Here is a 24,826-nt window from a genome sequence, read left to right as displayed (position 1 = left end):
CCTCTTAGTGGTGCCCATCCCCGGGAGAGTCTCCCTGGCTCTCTCCTGCTCCAGGTCCCATCCCCCTTTCACCTCCAGAATCCCCTCTTTCTGCCTCCTCCTCTCACCTCTTTCCCAGTTTCTCTTTATTCCTGGGCTCCTCACCTCCTTCCTCAAAATTCTTTCTTTATTCTAGGAGTTCCTGTCATGGCTCAGTGGTTAACGAATCCGACTAGGAACCATGAGGTTGCAGGTTCGATCCCTAGCCTCGCTCAGTGGGTTAAAGATCTGGCATTGCTGTGAGCTGTGGTGTAGGTCACAGATGTGGCCCGGATCCTGCATTGCTGTGGCTGTGGTTACAACTCTGATTAGACCCCTAGTCTGGGAACCTCCATATGCGGTCCCAAAAAGACCAAAAAAAAAAAAAAAATTCTTTCTTTATTCTGCAAAGCAATTTGTTCTTTTTGTTTCATTCTTGCACCATCAGGAAGGAACCATAAAAAAAGATCTTTTCACAAAACAGCTCTTTACGGAGCTTAAGTTTTAAAAGACAGTTATTTCCTGAAGAATTCCTCAACCAGCCATTGAAAATGGCTTTCTCCTCTGGACTTCACACCTTCATATGACATTATAGACCACACAGCCCCATCCCACCACTACCCTGTTACACTAGCGATTGCCATTTTTATAGATTCCTTTCTAGTCTTTTGCTTGCCTTTTTTTTTTTTTTTGCTTTTTAGGGCAGAACCCACGGCATGTGGAAGTTCCCAGGCTAGGGGTCAAATCAGAGCTATAGCTGCAAGCTTACATCACAGCCACAGCAACGCAGGATCCAAGCCACATCTGCAACCTACACTACAGCTCATGGCAATGCTGGATCCCCAACCCACTGAGCGAGGCCAGGGATCAAACACAAGTCCTCATGGATACTAATCAGATTCGTTTCTACTAAGCCATAATGAGAACTCCTGCTTAAGAACATATATATATATATGAGTTCCCATTGTGGTGCAGTGGAAACGAATCCGACTAGGAACCATGAGGTTGCAGGTTCGAGCCCTGGCTTCGTTCAGTGAGTTAAAGATCTGGCATTGCCGTGAAGCTGTGGTGTAGGTTGCAGACGAAGCTAGGACCCCACGTTGCTGTGGCTGTGGTGTAGGCTAGCGGCTACAGCTCCGATTAGACTCCTAGCCTGGGAACCTCCATATGATGAGGTTGTGGCCCTGAAAAGCCAAAAAACAAAACAAAAAAAGCCTAAAAAACAAAAAACAAAAACAAATAACAAAACAAAATAAAAAAAGAATGTGTATATATATATATATGTGACTGGGTCACTTTGCCATATAGTAGAAATTGACAGAACACTGTAAATCAACTATAATGGAAAAAATAAAAATCATTAATAAAATACAATAAAATAAAAATCCATGTATCGACATAAAATTTACATGTAATACATGCTTCCATGTTAAGTGTGCAGGTGATGAGTTTTGATGAAAGTATACGCCCAGGGATACATCACCAGAGTCAAGACGTAAACATTTACATTACCCTCCAGAAGATCCCTGGTGCCCTGTTGCCGTCAGTCTAACACCCCAGCCCCCGGTGACCACTGATTTGCTTTCTGTCACTATAGATTAGTTTGCCTGTTCTAGAATTTTATATAAATTGAATCATCCAGCAGGAACTCTTTTGTCTCACTTCTTTAAGTTTCGCAATGTTTTTGAGAGCCAGCCATCTATGTGTATCAGTTGTTCCTCCCTTATTATTGCTGAGTCATCTCTGTTGTGTGGCTATATCAACATTTTTTGATATTTTATTATTTTTAAAATTTATTTTAAATTAAGGTATAGTTGATTTACAATGTTGTGCCAATTTCTGCTGTACAGCAAAGTGACACAGTCATGCAAATATATATATACACATACACATTCCTTTTCTTTTTCTTTTCTTTTCTGTCTTTTTAGGGACGAACCCTCAGCATAAGGAGGTTCCCAGACAAGGGGTCTAATCAGAGCTGTAGCCGCCGGCCTACACCACAGCCACAGCAATGAAGGATCCGAGCCACATCTGCGACCTACACCACAGTTCACAGCAATGTCAGATCCTTAACCCACTGAGCGAGGCTAGGGATCCATCCTGCCTCATGGATGCTAGTCAGATTTGTTTCCACTGAGCCACACTGGGAACTCCCCTTTTCTCATATTATCTTCCACCATGGCCTCTCCCAAGAGATTAGAGATACATCGAATTTTATTTAGTCATCTGTCTGTCATTAGACATTTTCTGGTGCTTTTTTCCATATGCATGTTTGATTTAATTGTTGTGTGAATTTGTGTAATTGTTGTGGAGGGAGTTTGGAAAGCAAAGGAAAGCAGGAAAAAAGAGCAGCAAGGAAACTCAATCAAATTTATCAATCAGTGGCAAACATTGTTCACATTTTAGCATATTTATTTCTCTTACTGTTTTCTTTTTGAATTCTGCACATATTTAAAGTAGTATTCCTGAGTAGCATTGAGAACTATGTCTAGATACTCATGTTGCAACAGAACAAAGGGTGGAGAAAAAAAAATGTGATGTATACATGTAAGGATAACTTGATCCCCTTGCTGTACAGTGGGAAAATAAAATTAAAAAAAAAAGTAGTATTCCCTTTTCATATTACTTATGCAGTGCTTTTGTCACATAAGTCCATATCATAAGCATTTTCCTATGCCAATAAAAGTCATTAAAAAAAGTGAGGTAAGGAGTTCCTGTCGTGGCTCAGTGGTTAACGAATCTGACTAGGAACTGCGGGGTTGAGGGTCTGATCCCTGGCCTTGCTCAGTGGGTTAAGGATCCGGCGTTGCCGTGAGCTGTGGTGTAGGTCGCAGACACAGCTCGGATCCCGTGTTGCTGTGGCTGTGGTGTAGGCCGGTGGCTACAGCTCCGATTGGAACCCTAGCCTGGGAACCTCAATATGCTGCAGGAGCGGCCCTAGAAATGGCAAAAAGACAAAAAAAAAAAAAAAAAAAAAAAAGTGAAGTAGAAGTTCCTGCCGTGGCTCAGCAGTTAGTGAACCCAACTAGCGTCCATGGGGATGCGGGTTCAATCCCTGGTCTCACTCAGTGGGTTGAGGATCCAGTGTTGCCGTGGGCTGTGGTGTAGGTTGCAGACTCAGCTTGGATCCTATGTTGCTGTGGCTCTGACATCGGCCAGCAGCTACAGTCCCATTTGGACCCCTAGCCTGGGAGCCTCCATATGCTGCGGGTTCGGTCCTAAAAAAGACGAAAAGACCAAAAAAAAAAAAAAAACCAAAAGTGCGGTAAATGGCGCAATGTGAGAAGACTGTCAAGACACAGTGTTAATGGACTTCCCTTGTGGTGCAGAGCATTAAGGATCCAGAGTTGTCACTGCAGCAACTTAGGTCATTGCTGTGGTGTGGGCTTGATCCCTGGCCCAGGAACTTCCACATGCTGACAGACCCCCCCCCCCCAAAAAAAAAAAAACCAAAAAAGCCATGTAGTATTGAGTCAAAGCAAACTGCTCAGTAGCGCACTGAGTGTGATCACATCTCTAAGGCGACAAGGCATAGATGCTTGGAAGTGGGAAAGTAGTAGCTGAGACAGTTACCTTGACGCTGACTGTGCCAGGTCCTAGAGGAGGGACTTCAGATTTATTTGCTGAAAAAGAAGGAGCCATGGGAGGGCTTTGCGCAGAAAAGTAACAGAGCATGATTTGATCATCAACATTTGATCTCTCTGAACCTCAGTTCTGACATGTATATAATGGGAGTGTTGAACCAAGAACCCCTGAAATCATCATATAATCTAATATACTATGATAGTCTCTAAGTATTTAAAGATCTCTTACACAAAGCTGTGGGAAGTGGGGGTATAGCTCACTAGTAAAGCATTTGACAGCATAAAGCCCTGGGAATGGCTTTATTCGTCACTGGCTGGTCATAGCTCTCTCCAAAGGACCCTAACTCTAGTCTCTATGCTCCCCAACCTGCCGATGACTTTGCTTTCTTCTCCACTCCGAAGGCAGGTGATGTCAGTGGGATGGTCTGCAAGTGCCTTTCCTTCAACCCGCAAAGTCTCCCATGCCTCAGAAGAAAAAGAGTTCCTCTTCCTTTCCATCCCCTTAATTTCATCACCTCTCACACTCGCTATAAAAATGAGAATTGAAACCCCTGATTTCATAGGGGTGGGTGAATGGACTGACTTTGATTCCTCATCGGGGAGAGAATATCTCCATTCATCTGACAGCAAAACAAAGGTTCAGAGAGTAGGAGCTCAGATTTACACCAGGGAAAAGAGGAAGTACAGAGCTGTGAACACATCTGCTGGACTCCCCAGCTCTTCCATCTCACCACTGCCCCCTGGATGGAAGGCACCCACACGGGAAAAGGCTCATTCATTCGTCACCTTTTCGGCTGTTCTGCTCAACAGCATTATCATCTGTGTGCTGCTTTGATGGTTTATGTTGACCTGGCTGGGCATGCTCCTTGGCAAGATGCCCATTTGAAAGTCTGTTTACTTGCTTACTGTTGTGATTTTTCTTAAATTCTTGGCTGATAGAGTGTTCTTTTCAATCATCGACTTGGACATTTACATCCTAATGCCAGTTATGCAAAAGAACTCACCAGTATGGTGTCTTTTACATAAAGTTCAAAATGAAACAGTGTGTTCAAGGACACATCTGTAATAAAACCACAAAGAAAAGGAAGAACGTGTGTGTGAGTTAGCCATTGCCACACACACACAAAGTGTTGTTTAAGGCATTCACGTAAAACTCCACCCGGAAGCCACAATCATTTATTCTCATGGAACTGGGAGGTGGCTGGCTAGGCTGGGCTCAGCTCTGCTCCCTGTCTCTCATCCTTCTTCTCAATGGGCATGCTAGTCCAAATATATATATTTATCTTATTTTCTTAATTTTTTAATTTTTAATTTTTTGCTTTTCAGGACAGAACCGGTAGCACATGGAGGTTCCCAGGCTAGAGGTCGAATTGGAGCTGCAGCTGCTGGCCTACACCACAGCTCACGGCAACACTGGATCCCCAACGCACTGAGTGAGGCCTGGGGTGGAACCTGCATCCTCATGGACACTAGTTAGATTTGTCTCCGCTGCATTACAACATGAAATTCGTGTGTGTGTGTGTGTGTGTGTGTGTGTGTGTGTGTATTTTAAAGCATGTTCTTTTTGGGAGTTCCCACTGTGGCTCAGTGGTAATTAACCCAACTGGTATCCATGAGGATGCAGGTTCAATCCCTGGCCTCGTTCAGTGGGTTAAGGATCCGGCATTGCTGTGAACTGTGGTGTGGGTTGAATATGTGACTTGGATCCTGTGTTGCTGTGGCTGTGGTGTAGGCTGGCAGCTGCAACTCCAATTCAACCCCTACTCTGGAACTTCCATATGCTGCACATGCAGCCCTGGGGGAAAAAAAAAAAAAAAAGCATGTTCTTTTTATGATGATGGGAAAGCTGCAAAGAACCAGTGGGAACATGGAGGGATTATCAAGGCCTGGGCTTAGAGCTGACATATCATTTCTGCTGCCTTCTATTGGCAAAGAAAGTTATGGAGCCAAATTTTTAAAAATAGGGAAATATGTCCTAACCACAGTGAGAGGGCTCTGCAAAGTTAAATAGAAAAAGGTGTGGGTACAGTGAAGGGTGAAGAATCGGGGCTGGAAATATAATCTACCAAGACAGCAAAACACAAAATTCAGGATAGTGTTTACCCCTGGGGGAGGGGTGGGGGGGGCAGGGAGGTTTACAATCAGGATATGATACACTAGGGGCTGCGATGAATTTGTTAATGTGGTTCTTAAACTGAGTTGTAAATTCATGGCTGTTAGAATCTTGCTTTTTATAGCTTATATATTCTATGTTGTATAGTAATTTTTTTTTAAGTTGCTGAAATCAAATAAATAAGTGACTACACTGGGGGTCTCAGATTCTGCACTATTCCAGCTTCACTTTTAAAATGTTGCTTTGCTTTACTAATTTCGGACTTTTTAATTTTGTTTACTCTCACTTGCCATCATAAATAATGGTTTGGTTATCTGACATCTGGACATTAATATCATCTAATGCATATTTATAATCTTGGTACACTGCTCACACTTTTTAAAACCTTCAGTTTTACATTCTAACAGAGTTCATTTTCTTTAGTTCCTTTCAATGTAAACTCATCTAAAACCACAAATTGTTGTCCTGGCAGTTATTAGCGTGGATTGATTAGGTTTGATCTCTGGGTTAATTTCACATGTAATCATATTATAGTTAGTCACACCTAGTGGCTCTATTAATTCAGATGTATTTTCACTTCCTTACCTATTAATTACAACCACCTCTGAAGACTGATTGGGTCTCGGCTACTGAAGAAAAGCAATCCCCATATATCAGGGAACAAATTACTGCCTTCCACACTAGGAGAACTTGGTGGAGTTGGAGCTCTGTAGGAATATTATTGATGACATCTTCATTCTTTTCCTTCCTTGCAGATGAATGGTGCACCTGCTAAATGAACCAGAAATACCAAGGCCAGGTCTAAACAGACTGGTAGAACGCTTTTGGACTGTGATCTAGGAAAGAAATAATCAGAGAGGCACCTATATAACATCGATGCAAGTTTTCCTTGTAAAAATTTTAAATCATATATTTGGTTGAGGTCTACTTCACATAACATTCATCTTTCTTTTTGGATTTGAAGAATGTTTACTGAGTAACTAAATTTGGACATAGGCTGCATAGAAAGTCTGAGGCTGGAGCTGCATTTAATCAGCAAAACATAGCACCCACACTCAAAGCATGAATTGTTGGCTGCCCACGTTCTAGCCAAAGCCTCTCTGAGAAAAGCACTATTTAGGGAGGATTGTTTGAAAGACAGGAGGCTCCATTTATTCCTCTATAAAATCTATCTTTAATTTTTGCATTCAGAGACCTTCAGAACTGTACCTACATAGCCCTTCAAAGCACTGTTTTCACCGAGGTGTAATTTTGTGTGTTAAATTGTCAGCTCATCTTATGAAATGAAAACTACATTGAATTTACTGTAGAATTTTTGTAGAGGACATGGCAATGCACATTTCTTAGACAATGAAGGCCTGCACAAGAAAATTCTCTTTGTTCTAGATTCTGAGAAAAGCTCGGCATCTTGTTAGCAACTCAGCATCTCCTTAGAAAATTGCAATCACATAATGGATTGTTTTTCCCTTTTCACTCTGGCCACTGGGGAGCTCAGGGTTCGTGCTGAAGTTCAAATACAGTAATTAAGATGTTACCATCTGCACATTTGCATTCTAACTCTCTTCTTCATCTTGACCATTTATTTTAATTTACTTCTTTGTTTGATTTTAGTTTCAGTTGTTGCCAATGGTTTTAGTTTTTGTTTTGGCTTTGGCTAATAGCCAATTTTATTGTGTGTCTATCACTGGAAAACACAAAGGGAGGTGAGTAAGTAATAAACATCAAGAGTAACCTTGAAGGTATTAACCACAAAAATGTGTAGGTGTGGATGGAGAGAGGTAGGGACAGGGAGTTAGGTTGGGCAGTCATTGCACACACCTGCCAATTGTATGTGTTGAATGCCTCAATCTTCAACATCATCCAAAGGCAGCATCCTTCTTTTCTCAACAGGCAGCAGAACCCTATTCCCCTGCCCCCAAAGCCTGAGGCTCCTAGTTCCTCTATCCCGGGCCTATTCCCCTTTCCTGCCTCTGAACTCCAGGAAATTCCTAGGAACAAACTGAAGCCCCAGCATAGGGTGCTCTCTGTTCTTGCTCTCAGCCCACCTCCACCAAGTCTCTTCTCTGACCGGCACAGAGTCCTTCCTCTCCGTGACCACCAGCTGGAGGGAGACCTACAACTTCTCTGCATGGCTGCAGGTGTCCCTGGAAATCCTGGAAGAAGCAGAGATGAAAGTGCAGTGGAAAAGCTGCCCCAATATGCTTTGACACATTTCATTCAACACAGCTTGTATTTATTGAGTCACACAGGGCTGGGCACCATGAGTGATGTGCAGAGGAGATAAGGTTGGATTCAGGAGCTGTGGGACCAATAGCATTGCCTATTAGATCCCAACTTTAAATCCCAACACTCTTTGCTAACATCTTACAGAGTTACCTTAAGGGCTAAGAGCAGAGCTGTCCTGGTTGGAGTGGCCGAGGCTTTCAGGCCTGCCCAGCCAGATGTTCTGTCCCTTTGCCTCAATCCCCTTCACCTCTGTGGCTCCTTGGGGAACAACCTGTAAAAACCATAAACTTGGCTGCACCTATTGGTTAACCGCCTGGGTTTGAATCCTGACTCTAACTCACGAGTGCTTGACCTTGGGAAAATGCCTTGACTTCCTGGATCTTCAGTTTCTTCATGTGTAACGTAGGAACAAAAGCTGCTTACCTCAATGCAGTCGCTGTGAAGTTTAAATGAGCTAATGTCTATAAAATATGCAACACATTAATAGTGCTGCTTGATCAGTAAATGATGAGTACTAATAAGCCATAGCTGTCAGCTCTCTTAAGGACTTATTGCTATTGTCTTTTCAAGGAACTGAAAGAGTTACTAAATTCAGTAAACCCGGAAAATCAAATTCGTCAGTCTGAGACCTCTCCAGAAGGAAATCATTTTTCTGCTAGGGGAGATGGAATACAAGCAGCCAAATTATCAACCCGCAAGTCAAGTACTAACAAATTTAAGAGAGCTTTTAAAAACCACCCCCCCAAAAAAAACCCATATTTGGATTTTTCAAAAAGCAATGAAACCCACTGTGGCAGAGTGATCTGGGCAGGCCACTTGACCCCATGAACTTCTGTGCCCTTTTCTGAAGAATGGAAGCAGCGAACCCCAGTTCTCAGAGTTTTGGGAAGATTCAAATGAGGCCTTGAATGTGCCAAGTGTCCTTCAAGCTGTTTGTCCAAAAGTCCCAAGGAGCTCTTGGCACTTAGTAGGCGTCAGTAAATATTTGTTGCATCTGAATTCTTTCCATCTGGGAAGCTCTCCAGTGTCCTGGAATCCCTAGCTCTCCCACCAAGCAGGTCAGAAAAGCAACTTAAAAGATTCATTTTAATGCCCATTTTTCCACTCCCCCCCCCCAAAAAAAAATCACTTACAGAGCTGCCAACTTTCTCATTTGACTCTTTCTGGCCTGCGTGCTTCTTATTAAGTATCACTTCATTCATCGGCATAAGGAAGACTCCACTCTGTCAGTGCGAGAGGAAGGGTAGGGCCTCCAGTTACAGGACAAAGGGGTGGAGGTCGGGGGTGGTGAGGAGAAGGAAGGGAAACAGTCACAGAACACTTTCATTAATAAAAAGCTGTCATTTCAAAGGCCCAGAACTTCCAAACAGCCCTTCCCTCTTGAGTTTCCAGCCCTCTCTCTGCCTCCAACCAGCTGATCTTTGGATGGTGAGGAAGCAGGTGCTGGTCCATAAAGCCTGTTCATTTATTCATTCAACTACTCATTTATTCATAACTATTTCTTGAGTGCCTATTAAGTGCTGTGAATGGAAGGCTGAGCAAAAAAAGGACACCCACTCCCTGTCCTCATGGAGCTTACAGTTTGGGGATGGGAGTGGGGTTGCACACGTTAATCATGTGGTCATAGCCATGATAACAGCCAAAACGCGCATCCAGGGAAGACAGCCAGTGACACCTGATCTGAGATGTGAAGGAGCCGTTGGAGGAGATGGGCGGTGGGAAAGGGTATTGGTGAGAAGGTTCAACAGGACATGTCGTGCCAAGGCCCTACAGATGGGAGAACATTTGTAAAACATGCACAAGCAAGATCAAGAAAGTTCACTTGCTATCTGGTGGGACCCTTAAGCTGGGGACACACTGGTCCCCTTATAGAGAGAGGGGCTCCGGCAGCAATCAGCCAACTCCAGTTCTAGGGCTGGTTCCATCGATGGTCGTTCCTTATTGGACCTTCGTTTTCCAGCTGTAAAATGGGACGGAGAGCTTTCTTTAGCCAGAGATTGAAGATAAGAAGTACACTGTGTCGTTGTCACCCAATGGGTCCAGCAGCTGCATCGATGCCAATCCCCCCTCCTACGGACGCAGGCAGGAGTTGGAGTTAGCAACTGGCCACCACCACGGGATCGAGGTCGTCCCCTCCGCCCGTTTGCAACATATGCGCGAAGGAAAGCGCTATGAACGCCAAACGGCCGCCTCCCGCCGGCGCCATCTGCTCGGCCGCGCCCGCCGGGCCCCGCGAACCACGGCAGCTGCGCGCCCACCCTCGGCAGCTCTGCTCGTCGGGACCCGCGCCCCGGCCGCGCCCGGGACAGCGCCCTCCCCAGCCTTGCGCCAGCTTTGGGCGGCGGGGCGGCGGGGCGCCGGGCGCGGGGCGGCTGGGAAAAGGAGCCTCCGGAAAAGCCTGCACGCTCCGAGGCTGGTCCAGGTCCATTTCGCCTTTCCTCTAGCTTCTCGTTCATCTTTTGGACACCCCCTGCACGGGCGTCCCAGAGAAGCAGTAATACTTGCCTCGGGAGACAGATAACATCGACCTTAAAGTTAACTAGCTGTGTGCCATTGGGCAAGTCACTTCACCTCTCCTGGCCTCAGTTTTGTTCTGCCAAATGGGTGTCATAACACCGATCACCTAGGATTGCCAGAAAAATTAAAGAGGAAGTTATCACGTAAAGAAAGTGTCTAAGCGCAATGCGCAACACACAAGTGAAACTTGACGGCTAGCTATTAATTTTATTCAAAGCCTACCTTTCTGGGGCTTTATGGTTACTTGGTGGATTTCTGCAGCTTCTTAAATTTCCAGCTTGCTGCCGCATCTCTACTCTCTCACCCTCTTCTTTAAAAATTTGTTATTGAAATATGGTTGATTTATAATATTACTTTCAGGTGTACAGCAAACTGATTCAGTTATACTATATATATATATATATATATAAAACCATTCTCTTCCATTATAGATTATTATAAAATACCAAGTATATTTCCCTGTGCTATACAGTAGGTCCTTGTTGGTTATCTATTTTATATACAGCAGTGTGTATGTTTTAATCGCAAACTCCTTATTTATCCCTCTCCCTGCCTTTTCCCTTTGTTAATTATAAGTTTGTTTTCTGTCTGTGAATCAGTTCATGTGTACAATTTTTTTAGATTCCAAATATAAGCAACATCATGATGTTTGTCTTTCTCTGTCTGACTGACTTCACTTGGTATGAGAATTTCTAGGTCCATCCATGTTGCTGCAAATGGCATTATTTTGTTCTTTTTATGGCTGAGGAGTATTCCATTGTGTTTTATGTACCACATCTTCTTTATCCATTCATCTGTTGATGGACACTGAGGTTACTTCCAGGTTGTGGCTATTACAAATAGTGCTGCTGTGAACATTGGGGTGCATGTACCTTTTTGAATCTCTCACCCTCTTCTTCAGGCGTGGATGAAGAGGCAGAAAGGAATATTAATGTTTTTGGAACATTAGGATTTCTAGATTCACTAAGCTCTTCTGACCGTGAATGAGACTCCACTTCCAAATGTTTTTCCTTGATCACCCAGAAACATGCTTTTGTTATAAAATACATGAAAGCACTAGCCCAACGAGTGGCTGGTAGGAGGGCAGGTGATATCAAAAGGTGCACTGAGATCAGGGAAACAGAAAATGAGGAAACTCAAAGTAGGGAGGGGGCTGCATTCATTACATCCAAAATGGATCATTCCAAGATCTTATCTAATGCAAGGATTATCAGAAGGCATGGGCTTTAGTCAAAATTCTGTCACTTGCTAGCTGTGTGGCCAGGTGCTGCGCTAGGCTGTGGGATTATAAGAGCAAACAAAACCTAGATCCTGTCCTCAGGAGTTTACAGTCTAGTAAGCATCCGACAAGCATGGGTCTTTGGAGAGCGCTCGGAGGCCCCAGTGGGAGGCTTGTTAACATTCTAGGGGTTTAGGGAAAGTCGCCCGAACCTCGAACCTCGCTGTGCCTCACTTCCCTCACTTGAGCCTGGGGGCTAAAAATACCCTCTTGGAAGAGTTGTAATAAGTAGTGGCTGATCTTTTCTTCACCCCTGGAACTTAACCTCCTACCCCACGCCCCTAAGCATACAGCTCATTCTGCCCTCTTTCAGCTTCTAAGTGGCTGCCACAGTCCTTGACTGAAGATTGATAAGAAGATCACACAATAAACAAAAGACACCAGAGATGTGTATTGTTGTTACAAATGATGATCTCAAAGGTCACCTACTGTGCTCCTGGGTGCTGTGGGTGCTAAATGATATGAATGGTTGATGACGATGGGGGCAGGGAGTCGATGAAGGGGGAGGGTGTGGGAGTGGAAGAGGAAGATTTGTCACTCATGGTGGAGCTGGGTCACACAAGGCCCCTCAATCATCTGACTGTTTTCAACAAGTGCGTGATTTAACAAATGTCTGTGAAGCATATACTCTGTGCTAGCGGGTCAACAGACCCAAGTAAGCCCCTGCCCTCAGGAACTTAGGGGGAGTGGAGAGTGTAGCCAGGTAACTAAACAACATGGTTGGGGGTAAGTGATCTGAAGCAGGTAAAAGAATAAAGTGTTAGGGAGTGATGGTGAGTGCGGACGGACGTGTCATCTCAGCGCTTCTATCCTAATATTCAGAGGATTTTTGGTCTGAACCTAACTGTTCTTTTGAAGGGAGGCAAACCTTTAATATCTAAGCGATATGTTCAATTCACTCCAACTTTACTGAAATGATCTGAGGTTTTATAGGCAAAATGAACATTTTAAAACACCCTTACTCTTATGCAGATTCAATGAATGCAACATGTTAATATATCCTTCCAAAGTCTTTTTAAAAAATAATAATTATTATTAGTAGTAGTAGTAGTATTTTAGCCAAACTTAAGGCATATGGGAGTTCTCAGGCCAGGAATTGAATCCATGCCACAGTAGCCACCCAAGCCAGAGCAGTGACAAAACCAGATCCTTAGCCTGCTGCACCTCAAGAGATCTTCTGCAGTCTTTTCTATGCATATACTATATATTTTGTTTAAAAGGGATTATACTGTCATAATAATATTCTGTAATAACTTTTTCTTGCTCTTAGACATGTCTATTTCAGCAATATCATTTAAAATAACTGTATTATTCCAGTGTATGTCCATAATTTAATCAGTTGATCTCCTATGATTGAGCACTCATGTGAGAGGTAGCCCATATTTCACTAGTTTAAATAATGCCACAGAGAACCTCTAAATATTTACCCACATCCTTAATTAATTCCATATTCACTGGGCCATTATCTTCCTGGGGACTTTGGACTCTCTCGGGCAACAGAGGAGCAGAGAGATAAGATTGTGTTTCTGAGGGGAGGTGGTGTCATTTGCGGGGGACAACTCGCAGTGAAACAGGGAGCCCACTGGAATTCCTGCTGTGGCTCGGCGGGTTAAGAACCCAATATATATACCACATCTTCTTAATCCAGACATAGTGAATGAATTAAGTCAGAAAGAGAAAGACAAATATCACATATATCTGAAATCTAATATACAGCACAAATGAACCTTTCCACAGAAAAGAAAATCATGGACATGGAGAACAGACTTGTGGTTGCCAAGGGGGAGGGGGAGGAATTGGGATGGACGGGAAATCTGGGGTTAATAGATGCAAACTATTGCCTTTGGAATGGATAAGCAATGAGATCCTGCTGTATAACACTGGGTTCGATCGCTAGCCTTGCTCAGTGGGTTAACGATCCAGCAGTGCCATGAGCTGTGGTGTAGGTCACAGACGAGGCTCCCATCTGGTGTTGCTGTGGCTGTGGTATAGGCTGTCAGCAACAGCTCCGATTAGACCCCTAGCCTGGGAACCTCCATATGCCATGAGTGCAGCCCTAAAAAGGACAAAAATGACTAAATAAATAAAAATAAAAAAATTTTGAAAGCCATCAGGGAGTTCAGGTCTTTTGAACACTAGCTGCTCATTGTCCTTTTTGGTGCCCTGCAATAAACACTGTGCTTTTCTCCACCACAACCCAAGGTTATTAGAATGGCTTTGCTGCACGTCAGGCTAGGTGACCAAATCCAGGTTCTGTAACAGCCTCTCCCACTGTACCCTAAGCAGCCACCCCCACATCTGTGCATGTCAGGCTAGAAGCATGTTTCTGTTACCATTTGGTAGCTGAGACTCGGTTGCCATCTTCCTTGACCCATGATGTTTTCAAAAAATGAGCTAGAGATGGTATGGCTAAGTTTGTATGAGGATCCCACAACAAGGGGTCTCAAGCAGTATAAAGTTTAGGGATAGCCTTTTTATAGTATGTTCTCACCACTCTTTCTCTCAAAGAACAGACATCCTGCTAAGGTGGGTAAGTCAGGATGAGTTCTGATAGCAGCAGCTACCCTGAAACCATCAGTCTCTCTGATCTCTAAGCCATTTGCTGACTATGACTCCATTGAGCCCTATTTAATCAGCCAACAAATATTTATCAAGTGCCTACTATGTGTCAGGTGCTATTCCTCTATTCCAGGAATGAGGGGTGCAGTAGTAAAGAACATGGACAGAGTTTCTCAGTCAAGGAACCTGGAGACCCCAGCTTTCCTAAGGAAGGATTTTCCCTCAAGACACCCCACTGTCTTTTCTGGCCATTTGGCTTCCATCAGAGCCCGGGGAAATCCATCAGATAGATCTATATATATGTCCTAATCCCAACTAGGGACTGAATTCCAGTGCTTTCTCTCAAAAGCAACTTGGCTCTCACTATACTTGGCTTGAACCCCTGGATTCTGGAGCTATACTGCCAGGTTCAAGTCCCACCCTGCTCCTTTCTGGTTACTGACCTTGGATAAGCTACTTAACCTTTCATGCCTTGGTTGCCTCATTTGCAAAATGGGATAATAACAATAACCAATACTATCAAATGCTTACCTTATGCCAGGCACTGTTCCAAGTGCTTTAGATATATTAACCCAAGATCCTTACAACAATTCTATGGCATAAAAGCTATGAACACCTCACTATACAGACGGGAAGCTGAGCCACAGAGATGTCAAGTAGCTACCAATTGTGGAACTAATTTTATGAGATTATTTATTTGTTTATGTAGTCTTTCCAGTGGCATACGGAACTTCCCAAACTAGGGTCAAATTGAAGCTCTAACTGCCAGCCTACACCACAGCCACAGCAACACAGGATCAGAGCCCCATCTGCAACCTACACCACAGCTCATGGCAACGCCAAATCCTTAACCCACTGAGTGAGGCCAGGGATCGAACACGTGTCCTCATGGATACTAGTCAGATTGTTACTGCTGAGCCACAACAGGAACTCCTGAGATTGTTTATTTAAATAAGGGGCATAGAAAGTGGTCAATGAATTGTTATCGTTATTACCGATCATAATTTTAAATGAAAAACATAGCCAAATGCCAACTACGAGGAAAAGCTCATAGAAAACTCTCAAAGGAAATATATTAAGACAACACTAATAGTGGTTGCCATGAGACAGGTGAGATTTTTCATACTTCTGTAGACTTTTAGAAAAATGTTCCAAATACTTTACCATGAGTATGTATTTTTTCACATTCAGAAAAAACAAAAACAAAACCAAAAAACCCCACCCTGGGTGAAAACAAACCAATAAACTTTCTCCTTGGGCCCAGTGTTTTCACGGGACACTTCCTGCTGTGACAACACTCTTCTCTCTGAGGGACAACACTCCAGTGACAACGCTCTTCTCCCTGAGGGTGCTGGACCCTGTGGGGGCTCCCAAGGCCATCTGACTTGGTGACCCCCATTTCTGGGGCAGGAGGGGGCTTAGGCAACATCCACTTCCCCAGTGAATCACAGATCCCATTACTCACTTAGCTTCATTATATCTTTAATTATGACCTTTTAGTCTGAGTGGAAAAGAAGTATAATTTTACTTTAAGAGATATGCCAGGCCTACGCTCCCAACATTTCCAGGTTTCATGGAAATTGCAGGGATCATAGAAATTTAACCTGATAATTACTTCAATATTTCAAGGCACACAATTTTACTCTCTTAGAATAATTATGGGTTGTTTTTTTTTTCCCAAATTCTTTTATTTCTCCGTTATTACAGGTTCTGCTCATTTCTGTTGTGTATGCTCAGAGACTTAGGAGGATGCAGGGCGTCCTCATGTACTTAGGTCCATAGCATCCTATTGCTAAACTGCAGTCCTCTTAATTGTCTCCTGGCATTACTCCTCTCAGACTGTAAGTTTTATGTGGGCAAAGAAAACATGCTTTTTGGTCCGCTCTAGCTCCAGGGCCTAAAGTAGAACTTGGCACATAGTAGACATGCAATAAGTATTTGTTGAATGAATACCTGAACAAAGACATTTTGAAGCAATTATACTGCAGGCATTCACCTCCGAGCTCTTGCGGGTTCAGTTTCAGACCGCTGCAATAAAGTGAACATCAAAATAAAGTCAGCGAGTCACATGATTTTTTTGTTTTCCCAATGCATATAAAAGTTAAGTGTACAGTATATTGTAGTCCATTAAGTGTGCAATAACATGATGCCTAAAAAAAAACTGGAGTTCCCATCACGGCTCAGTGGTAACAAATCCCACTAGTATCCATGAAGGTATGGTTTCGTTCCCTGGCCTCACTCCATGGGTTAAGGATCTGGCATTGCTGTGAGCTGTCGTGTAGCTCTCAGTCACTGTTCGGATCCTGCGTTGCTGTGGCTGTGGTGTAGGCTGGCAGCTGCCCCTCTGATTTGATCCCTAGCCTGAGAACTTCCATATGCCATACATGCGACCCTAAAAAAAAAAGTACATCCCTTAATTAAAAATACTATGTGGGGGTTCCCGTGGTGGCGCAGTGGTTAACGAATCCGACTAGGAACCATGAGGTTGCGGGTTCGGTCCCTGCCCTTGCTCAGTGGGTTAAGGATCCGGCGTTGCCGTGAGCTGTGGTGTAGGTTGCAGACGCGGCTCGGATCCCACGTTGCTGTGGCTCTGGCGTAGGCCGGTGGCTACAGCTCTGATTCGACCCCTAGCCTGGGAACCTCCATATGCCGTGGGAGCGGCCCAAGAAATAACAACAACAAAAATTAAAAAAAAAAATACTATGTGGCTAAAAAATGCTAACCGTCACCTGACAATGCAGGGTTGATACAAACCTTCAATTTATGTAAAAAAAAAAAAACAGAATATCTGGGAAGCACAAGGAAGCAAAGCACAACAAAAAGACCATAGGTTCCTGTGTATATTATGAGGCAATATTAATGTCATCAAATTGTATTGGGTGCCTACACTGGAAAGGCAGCACAGATCTACCTTGCCAAAGTGAAACCAGACTTCAATGTTTCAGAATTCAAGATTTCCACATTTCATCAAGGATATCTTATCCAACCCCCCAGCAATGATTGAAGCAGCATCCCATGATTAAACAACAAATTACTATATTTAGTATACATATTAAGTGGGACAAACAAAAATTATACATAATTTGGAGTTCCCATTGTGGCTCAGCAGGTTAAGAAGCCAACTAGTACCAGTGAGGATTCAGGTTCGATTCCTGGCCTCGCTCGGGGGTTAAAGATCCAATGCTGCCCCTAGCTGCAGCATAGGTCATAGATGCAGTTTGGATTTGACGTTACTGTAGCTGTGGTGTAGGCTGGCAGCTGAAGCTCCAATTCGACACCTAGCCTGGGAACTTCCATGTGCTACAGATATGGCCATAAAAGGAAAAAAGAAAAAAAAAAAAACTATAGATAATCTCAAGTCAGTTCAGGTGAATTTTTGTGCTAAATTAATCAGGCCAGGCCCAGTTCTGCCGTCAAATGATTCAGAAGGACTTTTGGAGTCTGGCACTGCAGGTAAGGACCTGGGGACCTACATCAGCCAGTGCTTAGAATTATAGACTTCAGAGCAGGCATTGCCTTACCCCTTACTGCCTGTAATCTGGGACACATCATTTGTATTCTTTGTCTTCAGTTTTCTCATCTGTAAGTGAGAATGATAACAGGGACCATCACACAGAGTTGTCATGAAGATTTCAAAGAGTTAATGCATAAAAATCTGAACTGTAGTAAATGTTCAATAAATACTAACTATTATTGTATTATTTCATTTCATGACACAAACAAACAGTTTGTGAGACATCTGTTCTCTGGGTCGTTTGACAGATGAGGAAACAAAAAGCTGAGCAGGTTAAGAACCGGGCTTGAAGTCACACAAAGGGAAATTGACAGGGCAAAGATTTGAAACTCCAACTAGGGTATCCTGTGCATTATACCAGCTCACCTAAATTCTTGTATCCATTCTCGATTCCTTTTGTTGACTATTACTCTCTGCTTTCCCCGCTTTAACACAGAGTATTTGAAGGAAAAAAAATTAAAAGCCCAGGAAAATTAGAAAATGTTTAGACATGCATTTTATTACTAGGTGCCCCTCTCTTCCCTCTCCTTCTTTCCCTCTCTCTCTCTTTGTTGAAAAGCAAGAGGCAAAGGAACTTGGCACCATTTCCATCATGTCGATTCTTCTGGGTTTCTCAAATGTGGTGATCTCTGGAAAGCCGGGATTCATGCTTACCTCCACTCTTCATTAAGGCGGCCGTGGCCGTGAGCTCGGGAAGGCAGGCTGCTGGTGCAGTGGGTGGCCGTGCTGAATAACACCCGAACCACAGCTGGGGCTGCCCTTGTCAGAGTGCCAGCCTGCCTAACGCAGTCTGTTCTTGCCCGCTACCTGGCCCTCGCCCATCTGCTGCAGAATTCATAAAGTGCTGAAGATCACAAACATCTGAACCTATTATAGGTAACATACTTCAATTACATTCTGATCATGGGCTTGGCTTCCCCCATGCTTGGTTTATAATGGTGCCAGGATCAGACTCTCCCCCACAAAAAGGCACTGGAATCCCTAGGTAGATCTGTCATTTGGGGTGTGCTTAAGAAGCAGCCATTCTCCTCTTTCCTACTTGCTTTGTGTCATTCAGTTGCCTGGCAAGGGTACCCACAGATGTAAAGAAAAGGGAGGGGGGGAGAGATAGAGAAAGAAAGAGAGCAGACTTAGAGCCTTTTATAGGAACTTAACCATGTTTGTATATTGATCTGTTTGCTTTATCCATCATGGAACAAGTGATTTGTTAGTTGAAATGCCCTTCATTCTTCTGAGGGTTATCTGTCCCGGTTGTCGGCTTGCAGCATACAAAATGACCCTTCTTTTAAGGACATCAAAAATAAACTGCCTCAAGCCACTCTTCCCACGTATCCCTGCCTTGTCCCTCCCAGGGAGTCCTGGACAGCACTCCTGGGGGATGGCACCCCAAGCTAGGGCAGACCACAAGTTGGTCGAGTTAGAAGCCTGGTTAGGAGGACAGCTCAGACTGTTGGAAGCTTCTTTTGCTTCTGTTTTCTACTGAACTTGCAAAGAAGCTGTTGAAAGATACACACCAATGCCCAGCTGAGCTATATTAGAGCCCAAAGCAAAATGAAAAATCAGTAACCCCAGTGCTGTCCTTATTTAAAATGTTGATATTTTGTACACCATGGAATTTTTGCATTAATTTTGATTTTTCAAAAAATATTGCTTCAAGGAGTTCTGGCTGTGGTGCAGTGGGTTAGGATTCAGCTATGCTGCAGCTGTAGCATAGGCTGCAGTTGCAGCTTGGATTAGATCCCTGGCTCGAGAACTTCCATACACTGCTGGTGCAACCATAAAAAAATACTGCATCAAAACCTGAGTTTTATGTCACTCCCTTAAATTTGGTACCCAGGTTTATCTTCAATACACACCCACTGAGGAGTGAGGAAGCTGAAGAATTCACGCACCAACTCCTGCCCCTCTTTGGCTGAACGCTGCTCAAAGAGCATTAATTAACTCCGAGTACTCCCAGCCTGCTCCCAGTGCAAGTTAGACAGGCGCCGTCAGCATCAGCTACAATGTCCATCTTGGACCAATCACTGTGGCCAGAGAAGTACGATTGGCAGTTCTTTCTGAAAATTATATGGCTTGAAGGAGTGTTTCCCAAAATGGTATTCTGAGTGTCCCTACGACTCATGAACACCCTACACAGACCTCTCTTAGATGTCACAAGCAGGCACCTTGCTACTTTTTCCTTGAGAAGGTTTTGCATCTTTGTCACCTGAAACCAGTGTCCTGACTCTTGCAGGTGGATGACTGAGGACACTGTGGCTTTTCCAGTTTGTCTGGGCAGGGGCAAAAAGGGATTGGGGGGTAGGCAGAGGACAGTTCCTATGCTTGGAGTATCCTCTGGGCTCTACCTCTTCAACTCGGAGGTGCTAGAGGAAAACGGGTGTCTCCGAGGTCACTCACACTGATTAGGACTAAGGATAGAAGCAACCCTAGATTTGCATGGCACCTCATGGTCCAAATCATGTTCACTCCTATTTTTTTTGTCACAAAGCCTTAGAGGTGCCTAGGTGAAGGAAAAGATGGTACAAGGGCATTTCTTGGCTCTGTGTGTGTGTGTGTGTGTGTGTGTGTGTGTGTGTGTGTATGTGTTAAGAATTAGATTCCTATTGAATCAGTAGACACGTACAATTAGGTTTAGCTCCTTTGGAGGATGTATCTCTAAATGCCAAAATGCTCAGGACTAAAGCATGTGGGTTGTGGGTTGTGGGGTATCATAGGAAGGTGAATTGAACTGACCTAGATGTATCGAAGCAGCAGCTGGGGGCGGGGGGGAGTTGGTGAGGGAGTCCTGGCATTGATGGGAGGAGGGCTGGACCCTCATACCTTTCGGATTTTGTGTATCTCCGAATCTCCCACCCTGGCTGAGCATGGAAAGCAGCCCCACCACTTTGCTCATCCCTGCCACATGTTGTTCCTCTCCTGCCTTATCAAACATTACTCAGTCCCCACCACCCACCCCATCTTAATTATTTGCAATGATCCGTGATAGACACACAAACAACTCTGCAGCTTGAAATCCCCCCATCAGGCAAATCTGAAATTATTCACATTTTTCTTGCAGATTTTTCATGAAGCGAGTTGGAGAGGAAATGACACTCAATCAACTGCCTTCACCATTTTACGCTGGGGATCCTGCCCTTCCCCTTAATGTGTGTGTATCTTCATGCCTCAGCTACACTGAGTCTTCTCCTGGCCTGTTTATGTTTATTTTGGAAGCAAAATGTGTTTACAAAATCAGTTAAAAACTGTTAATGATCGGTTTCCAGAATACTAATGTGAATCCAAATTACTTTCACATGAATCAAGACAAATTAAAAAATGCCATTTGATCATAAACTGTTTTAAATTTGTGTTACAAGTAGCGCAACAAATCTGAATATATGCCTTTTTAAAAAAGAGCAGTTTAAAATAACTAATTTGTTGCCATAGAGAAGTTCAGGGCAAAAACATGTCCTCCTAGGAGGAACGAAGTCAAATTTGGGGCATTCACATGCGGGAAAGTACTGGGGGACAGGTGCCCCAACGACTCAAAGGAAAAACAGTGTTGATATTGTCAAAAATAGAATTGAGCTGTGCAACTTACATGATTTTCATCTGTCTTGTTTGCTATTATTTTTCCTATGTCTAGAACAGGGCTGGATACACTGCAGCATTCAACTGTATTTGCAGAATAAATGAATGAATAAAATCAGGTATTAAATTATAAAATTTAATCCAGGATTTTATTTTCCCTGAGCCAATATAAAAATTATAAAGGTCACAGCAAGATAGAATAAAAAATTGAGAACCACGTCATGGAGAAACTACCAATTCCATATTCGGGTAATAGGCCCCCTTCTGGTGCCCTGCTGCCGGTGTGGGTTACTCAATAAAATTGTTCCTGGCATTGCAGATAGCCTGAGACACAGTGACTTTGTGTGATTTTGCGAATCACAACTGCTGTCCATCTGAATTTAACTGGCATGTACATTTTTTGGTAGTTTCTACTCTACCTATAACAAAGATGGAGACCAGTGAGGTGTCCTTGAGCCACTGCTGGGCATCTTAGAAGGCATCTTCTCTAGGCTCATATGATCTACGGCAGGGGTTTCCCACTGTTTCCTGGGGGTCTGGTGAGAAGAGGACAGGACTGGGACAGAGGGAGAAAGCAGGGCTGGACTATTGGAAAGACTCCTAGCCCCTGCCCAAGCATCACTGTCTTGCTTTGATTTGCATACTAGATTACAAAGGCAAATTGCACTGGCTGAAAGTCTTCAGGCACAATTTAACTGAAGGAGAGATTGTGAGTTTAAGACATTTACTTACAAAGCCTAAGGAGCTGGAAAAGGTGAAACCAGGGATCTGGATAGAGCTCCCCGAAGGACATCCGGAGACATCCAGTGCCTCTGTAGACATAGAACTCGTGGTCTTGAGTTTTAGTCATTGAGTTTGAGTGTGTCATTTGCAAAGAGAAATCTTGAGTCACTGCACCTTGCTTTGACTTTATTTCTTTACCTGTAAATTGGAGATAATAATCTCTACCTTGTGTATATGAGCCGAGAGCCTTTCTCATTTGTTAGGACTCTTGGATTAATAAGTAAGGGTGGGGGTGTGCCCATGGAGAGCTGCTATCCCAGGAGGCAAAACTGTGGAAAATACAAAGGAAATATTCCATCCTTCCTCCTCCCACACACCCTGCCTCTCCCTCTCCCTCTCTCTCTCAGGTTGTCAGGAGACTGTAGGTGTTTTCCTTGGAAATGAAAGTCATCCCAGGCAAAGGAAACATACTTGCACTGAGATGGTCCAGTAGGAGCCCCTCCATCAGGAATGGCTGACTCACCATGTCCCCTAATGGTCTGCCTTGATTTGTGGATTTAGGCATGTCCAGGCTCTGAGGGACCGTTGACTGGCTGCAAGTTGCTGACAAGTGAATGCTCGGTCCTGAGCTGTATATATTTACTGTACCATATAAATAATAAACACTAATAACTCACTTCATCTCTCACAATTTCGCCATCCATCTCCTGGCCATTTCTGGACCTTTCATCACATACCAGATTGTGCGGCTGACTTTTATTGCTGGCTGCCCATGCAGGGAGAGAAATCATTGTTGCCTCATAAATAACTAGCATCGTTTTGTTTTTTTTTTTCCTCATTGAAAAGTTACTGCAATTCAACCTAAATTTCTAGCAACCAAGAAGTGTTTAAATAAATCATCCTCCATCCATTTGATGAAATTATACAACCATTAAGAATCATGATTTTGAAAGCTATTTAACAATACAAGGGGGAAAAGCGTACATCTTCGTGTTAGAAGAAAAAAGCAATGCAGAAAACCATATATCCAGCCTGATCCAATTTTGCCCATGCATTTCTATGTAGATTTATGAGCGTGCATTAAAGAAATGGCAAGAAAATGCTTGAAACATTATTTCTGAGTGGGATGGTTGTGGTGATTTTTATTTCCTGCATTTTTCAAAATTTCCACAGTGCAATTTTAGAATCTCAAAAATAGGGTTATTTATTTAAAATTTAATTTTAAAATAACATTTTAATGAATTTATTTTAATATATGATTGCTTTGTTTAAAGTATATTGTGTTGTTAGGTGAATGCACATAATACTATAAACACCAGGGAGTTCCTGTTGTGGCACAGTGGAAACGAATCTGGCTCGTACCCATGAGGATGTGGGTTTGATCTCTGGCCTCGCTCAGTGGGCTAAGGATCTGGTGTTGCCATGAGCTCTGGTGTAGGTCGCAGATGCGGCTCATATCCCATGTGGCTGTGGGTGTGGCTGTGGCTAGCAACGGCAGCTCCGATTCAACCCATAGCCTGGAAACTTCCATATGCCGTGGGTGCAGCCCTAAAAAGCAAATAATAATAATAATAACAATAATAAAAAAGACAGCAACACTGATGTCTTCCTGACAGATAGTTGCCAAATAGGGGTGAGATCCAAGGGGTGCATACTTGACAGTGTCCATGAAATCAGAGCGATTAGGCTGCTCTTGTTGAGAAGCTCCTACTCGGGGTCTTTGTTGTTTCCCCCCCTCTACATCTGGAGAATTCGATTCCCACACATACACAGCCCTATATATATAGACATACAAGATGTATTTTCTGTGCTCAGATTTGCATCCACCTGAGACATTACCCCATGAAAGCTCCATCACTCACAGAAACTATCACTGAGGAGGAGGGGGCAATTTTATTTAACTAATTTTTTAACAAATCTCAAATGTTCCCCACATCTCCTGAAGCCCAGAGGGAGAATAATCAGGTCAAGCCCCATTGACTAGGAGAATAGCGAACTGTGGAAAATGACTTCTCAGCGCTCCATGGGGCCACAGCTCCATTTAAATAACGCGTTCATTATTCAGATGCTCAGCCTTCTCACAGGGGCCGCTGGCCTGCCCTAGGGTCGCCCCAGCTTCTGGGGACTCTGCAGCCCCCCCGGGCTAGCCTCTCGCTCGTCCATGTCACAGTGTAGCCCCAGGTGCCACTGCAGAGGATCCTCGTCACAGCAAAGAGAGAGATGTCAGCAGTTCACTACTGTTTTCATTTTACAGATGGGGAGACCGAGGCTCTGAAGAAAGGTGTCCCTTGCCAGGGTCACAAGCCAGTCAGGGAAAGCTGTACCATTCTAATATCTGAAAACATTTCATATCCAAAACTTCCCTCCACTTGGGTCTTTTTTTTTAAACCTGGACCTGTGGCATGTGGAAGTTCTCAGGCCAGGGGTCAAACCTACAGCCACAGCAGTGACAAACCTGGATCTTTAACCCACTGAGCCACCAGGGAACTCCAACTGGTCCATTTTTAGAAGATGTGATGCTGACCAGCTAGCCTATGTTAAGCTGGATGTTTAAAAAACAGACTGGAAAAAAAAAAAAAAAAAAAAAAACCCTCAAAAAACCAGGCTGCAAACAAGCGGAAACAATACCAACAGCAACAACAACAACAAAGAGACAAATTGCTGCAAAAAAATTAATAAGTGCCAAGCACTCTTCTGGATCCTGGAAACAGAGTGAGCACAAG

At 43.6% G+C, this 24,826-nt stretch overlaps 1 protein-coding gene across 27 annotated transcripts in view; it reads right to left on the bottom strand.

The window, feature by feature from the left end:
• LOC100737821 (uncharacterized) overlaps positions 1-24,826 on the bottom strand; it is a 333,963-nt gene that overhangs the window by 6,837 nt on the left and 302,300 nt on the right. For 2 of the 27 annotated variants that reach the window (XM_085011528.1, XM_085011548.1), the window contains 8 exons: positions 22,113-22,301; positions 17,818-17,876; positions 16,250-16,324; positions 9,075-9,164; positions 8,092-8,212; positions 7,761-7,868; positions 6,301-6,486; positions 3,592-3,641 (listed from right to left, as the gene is read on the bottom strand). The exons of 1 other annotated variant lie outside the window; for it this stretch is intronic. In XM_085011528.1, coding sequence (XP_084867654.1) covers positions 17,845-17,876; positions 22,113-22,301 — 221 coding nt within the window. In that variant the 3' untranslated portion in view covers positions 3,592-3,641; positions 6,301-6,486; positions 7,761-7,868; ... (2 more) ...; positions 16,250-16,324; positions 17,818-17,844. Of the gene's footprint in view, positions 1-3,591; positions 3,642-4,885; positions 4,985-5,452; positions 6,487-7,760; positions 7,869-8,091; positions 8,213-9,074; positions 10,537-11,183; positions 13,673-15,256; positions 16,325-17,817; positions 17,877-18,464; positions 18,678-21,390; positions 21,465-22,112; positions 22,870-24,826 lie in introns of those variants that run through there. 24 more of the 27 variants (XM_085011551.1, XM_085011536.1, XM_085011546.1 and 21 more) reach the window with 23 other exon arrangements.

The sequence above is a fragment of the Sus scrofa genome, chromosome 2, assembly GCF_054392235.1.
Source record: "Sus scrofa isolate SSC_HxYL_T2T_F1_AM1 chromosome 2, Sscrofa_HxYL_maternal_Yorkshire_Landrace_v2.0, whole genome shotgun sequence".
NCBI lineage: Eukaryota > Metazoa > Chordata > Mammalia > Artiodactyla > Suidae > Sus > Sus scrofa.
The sequence above is the reverse complement of the archived record's forward strand: the minus strand, read 5'-3'. Positions and strand labels throughout refer to the sequence as shown.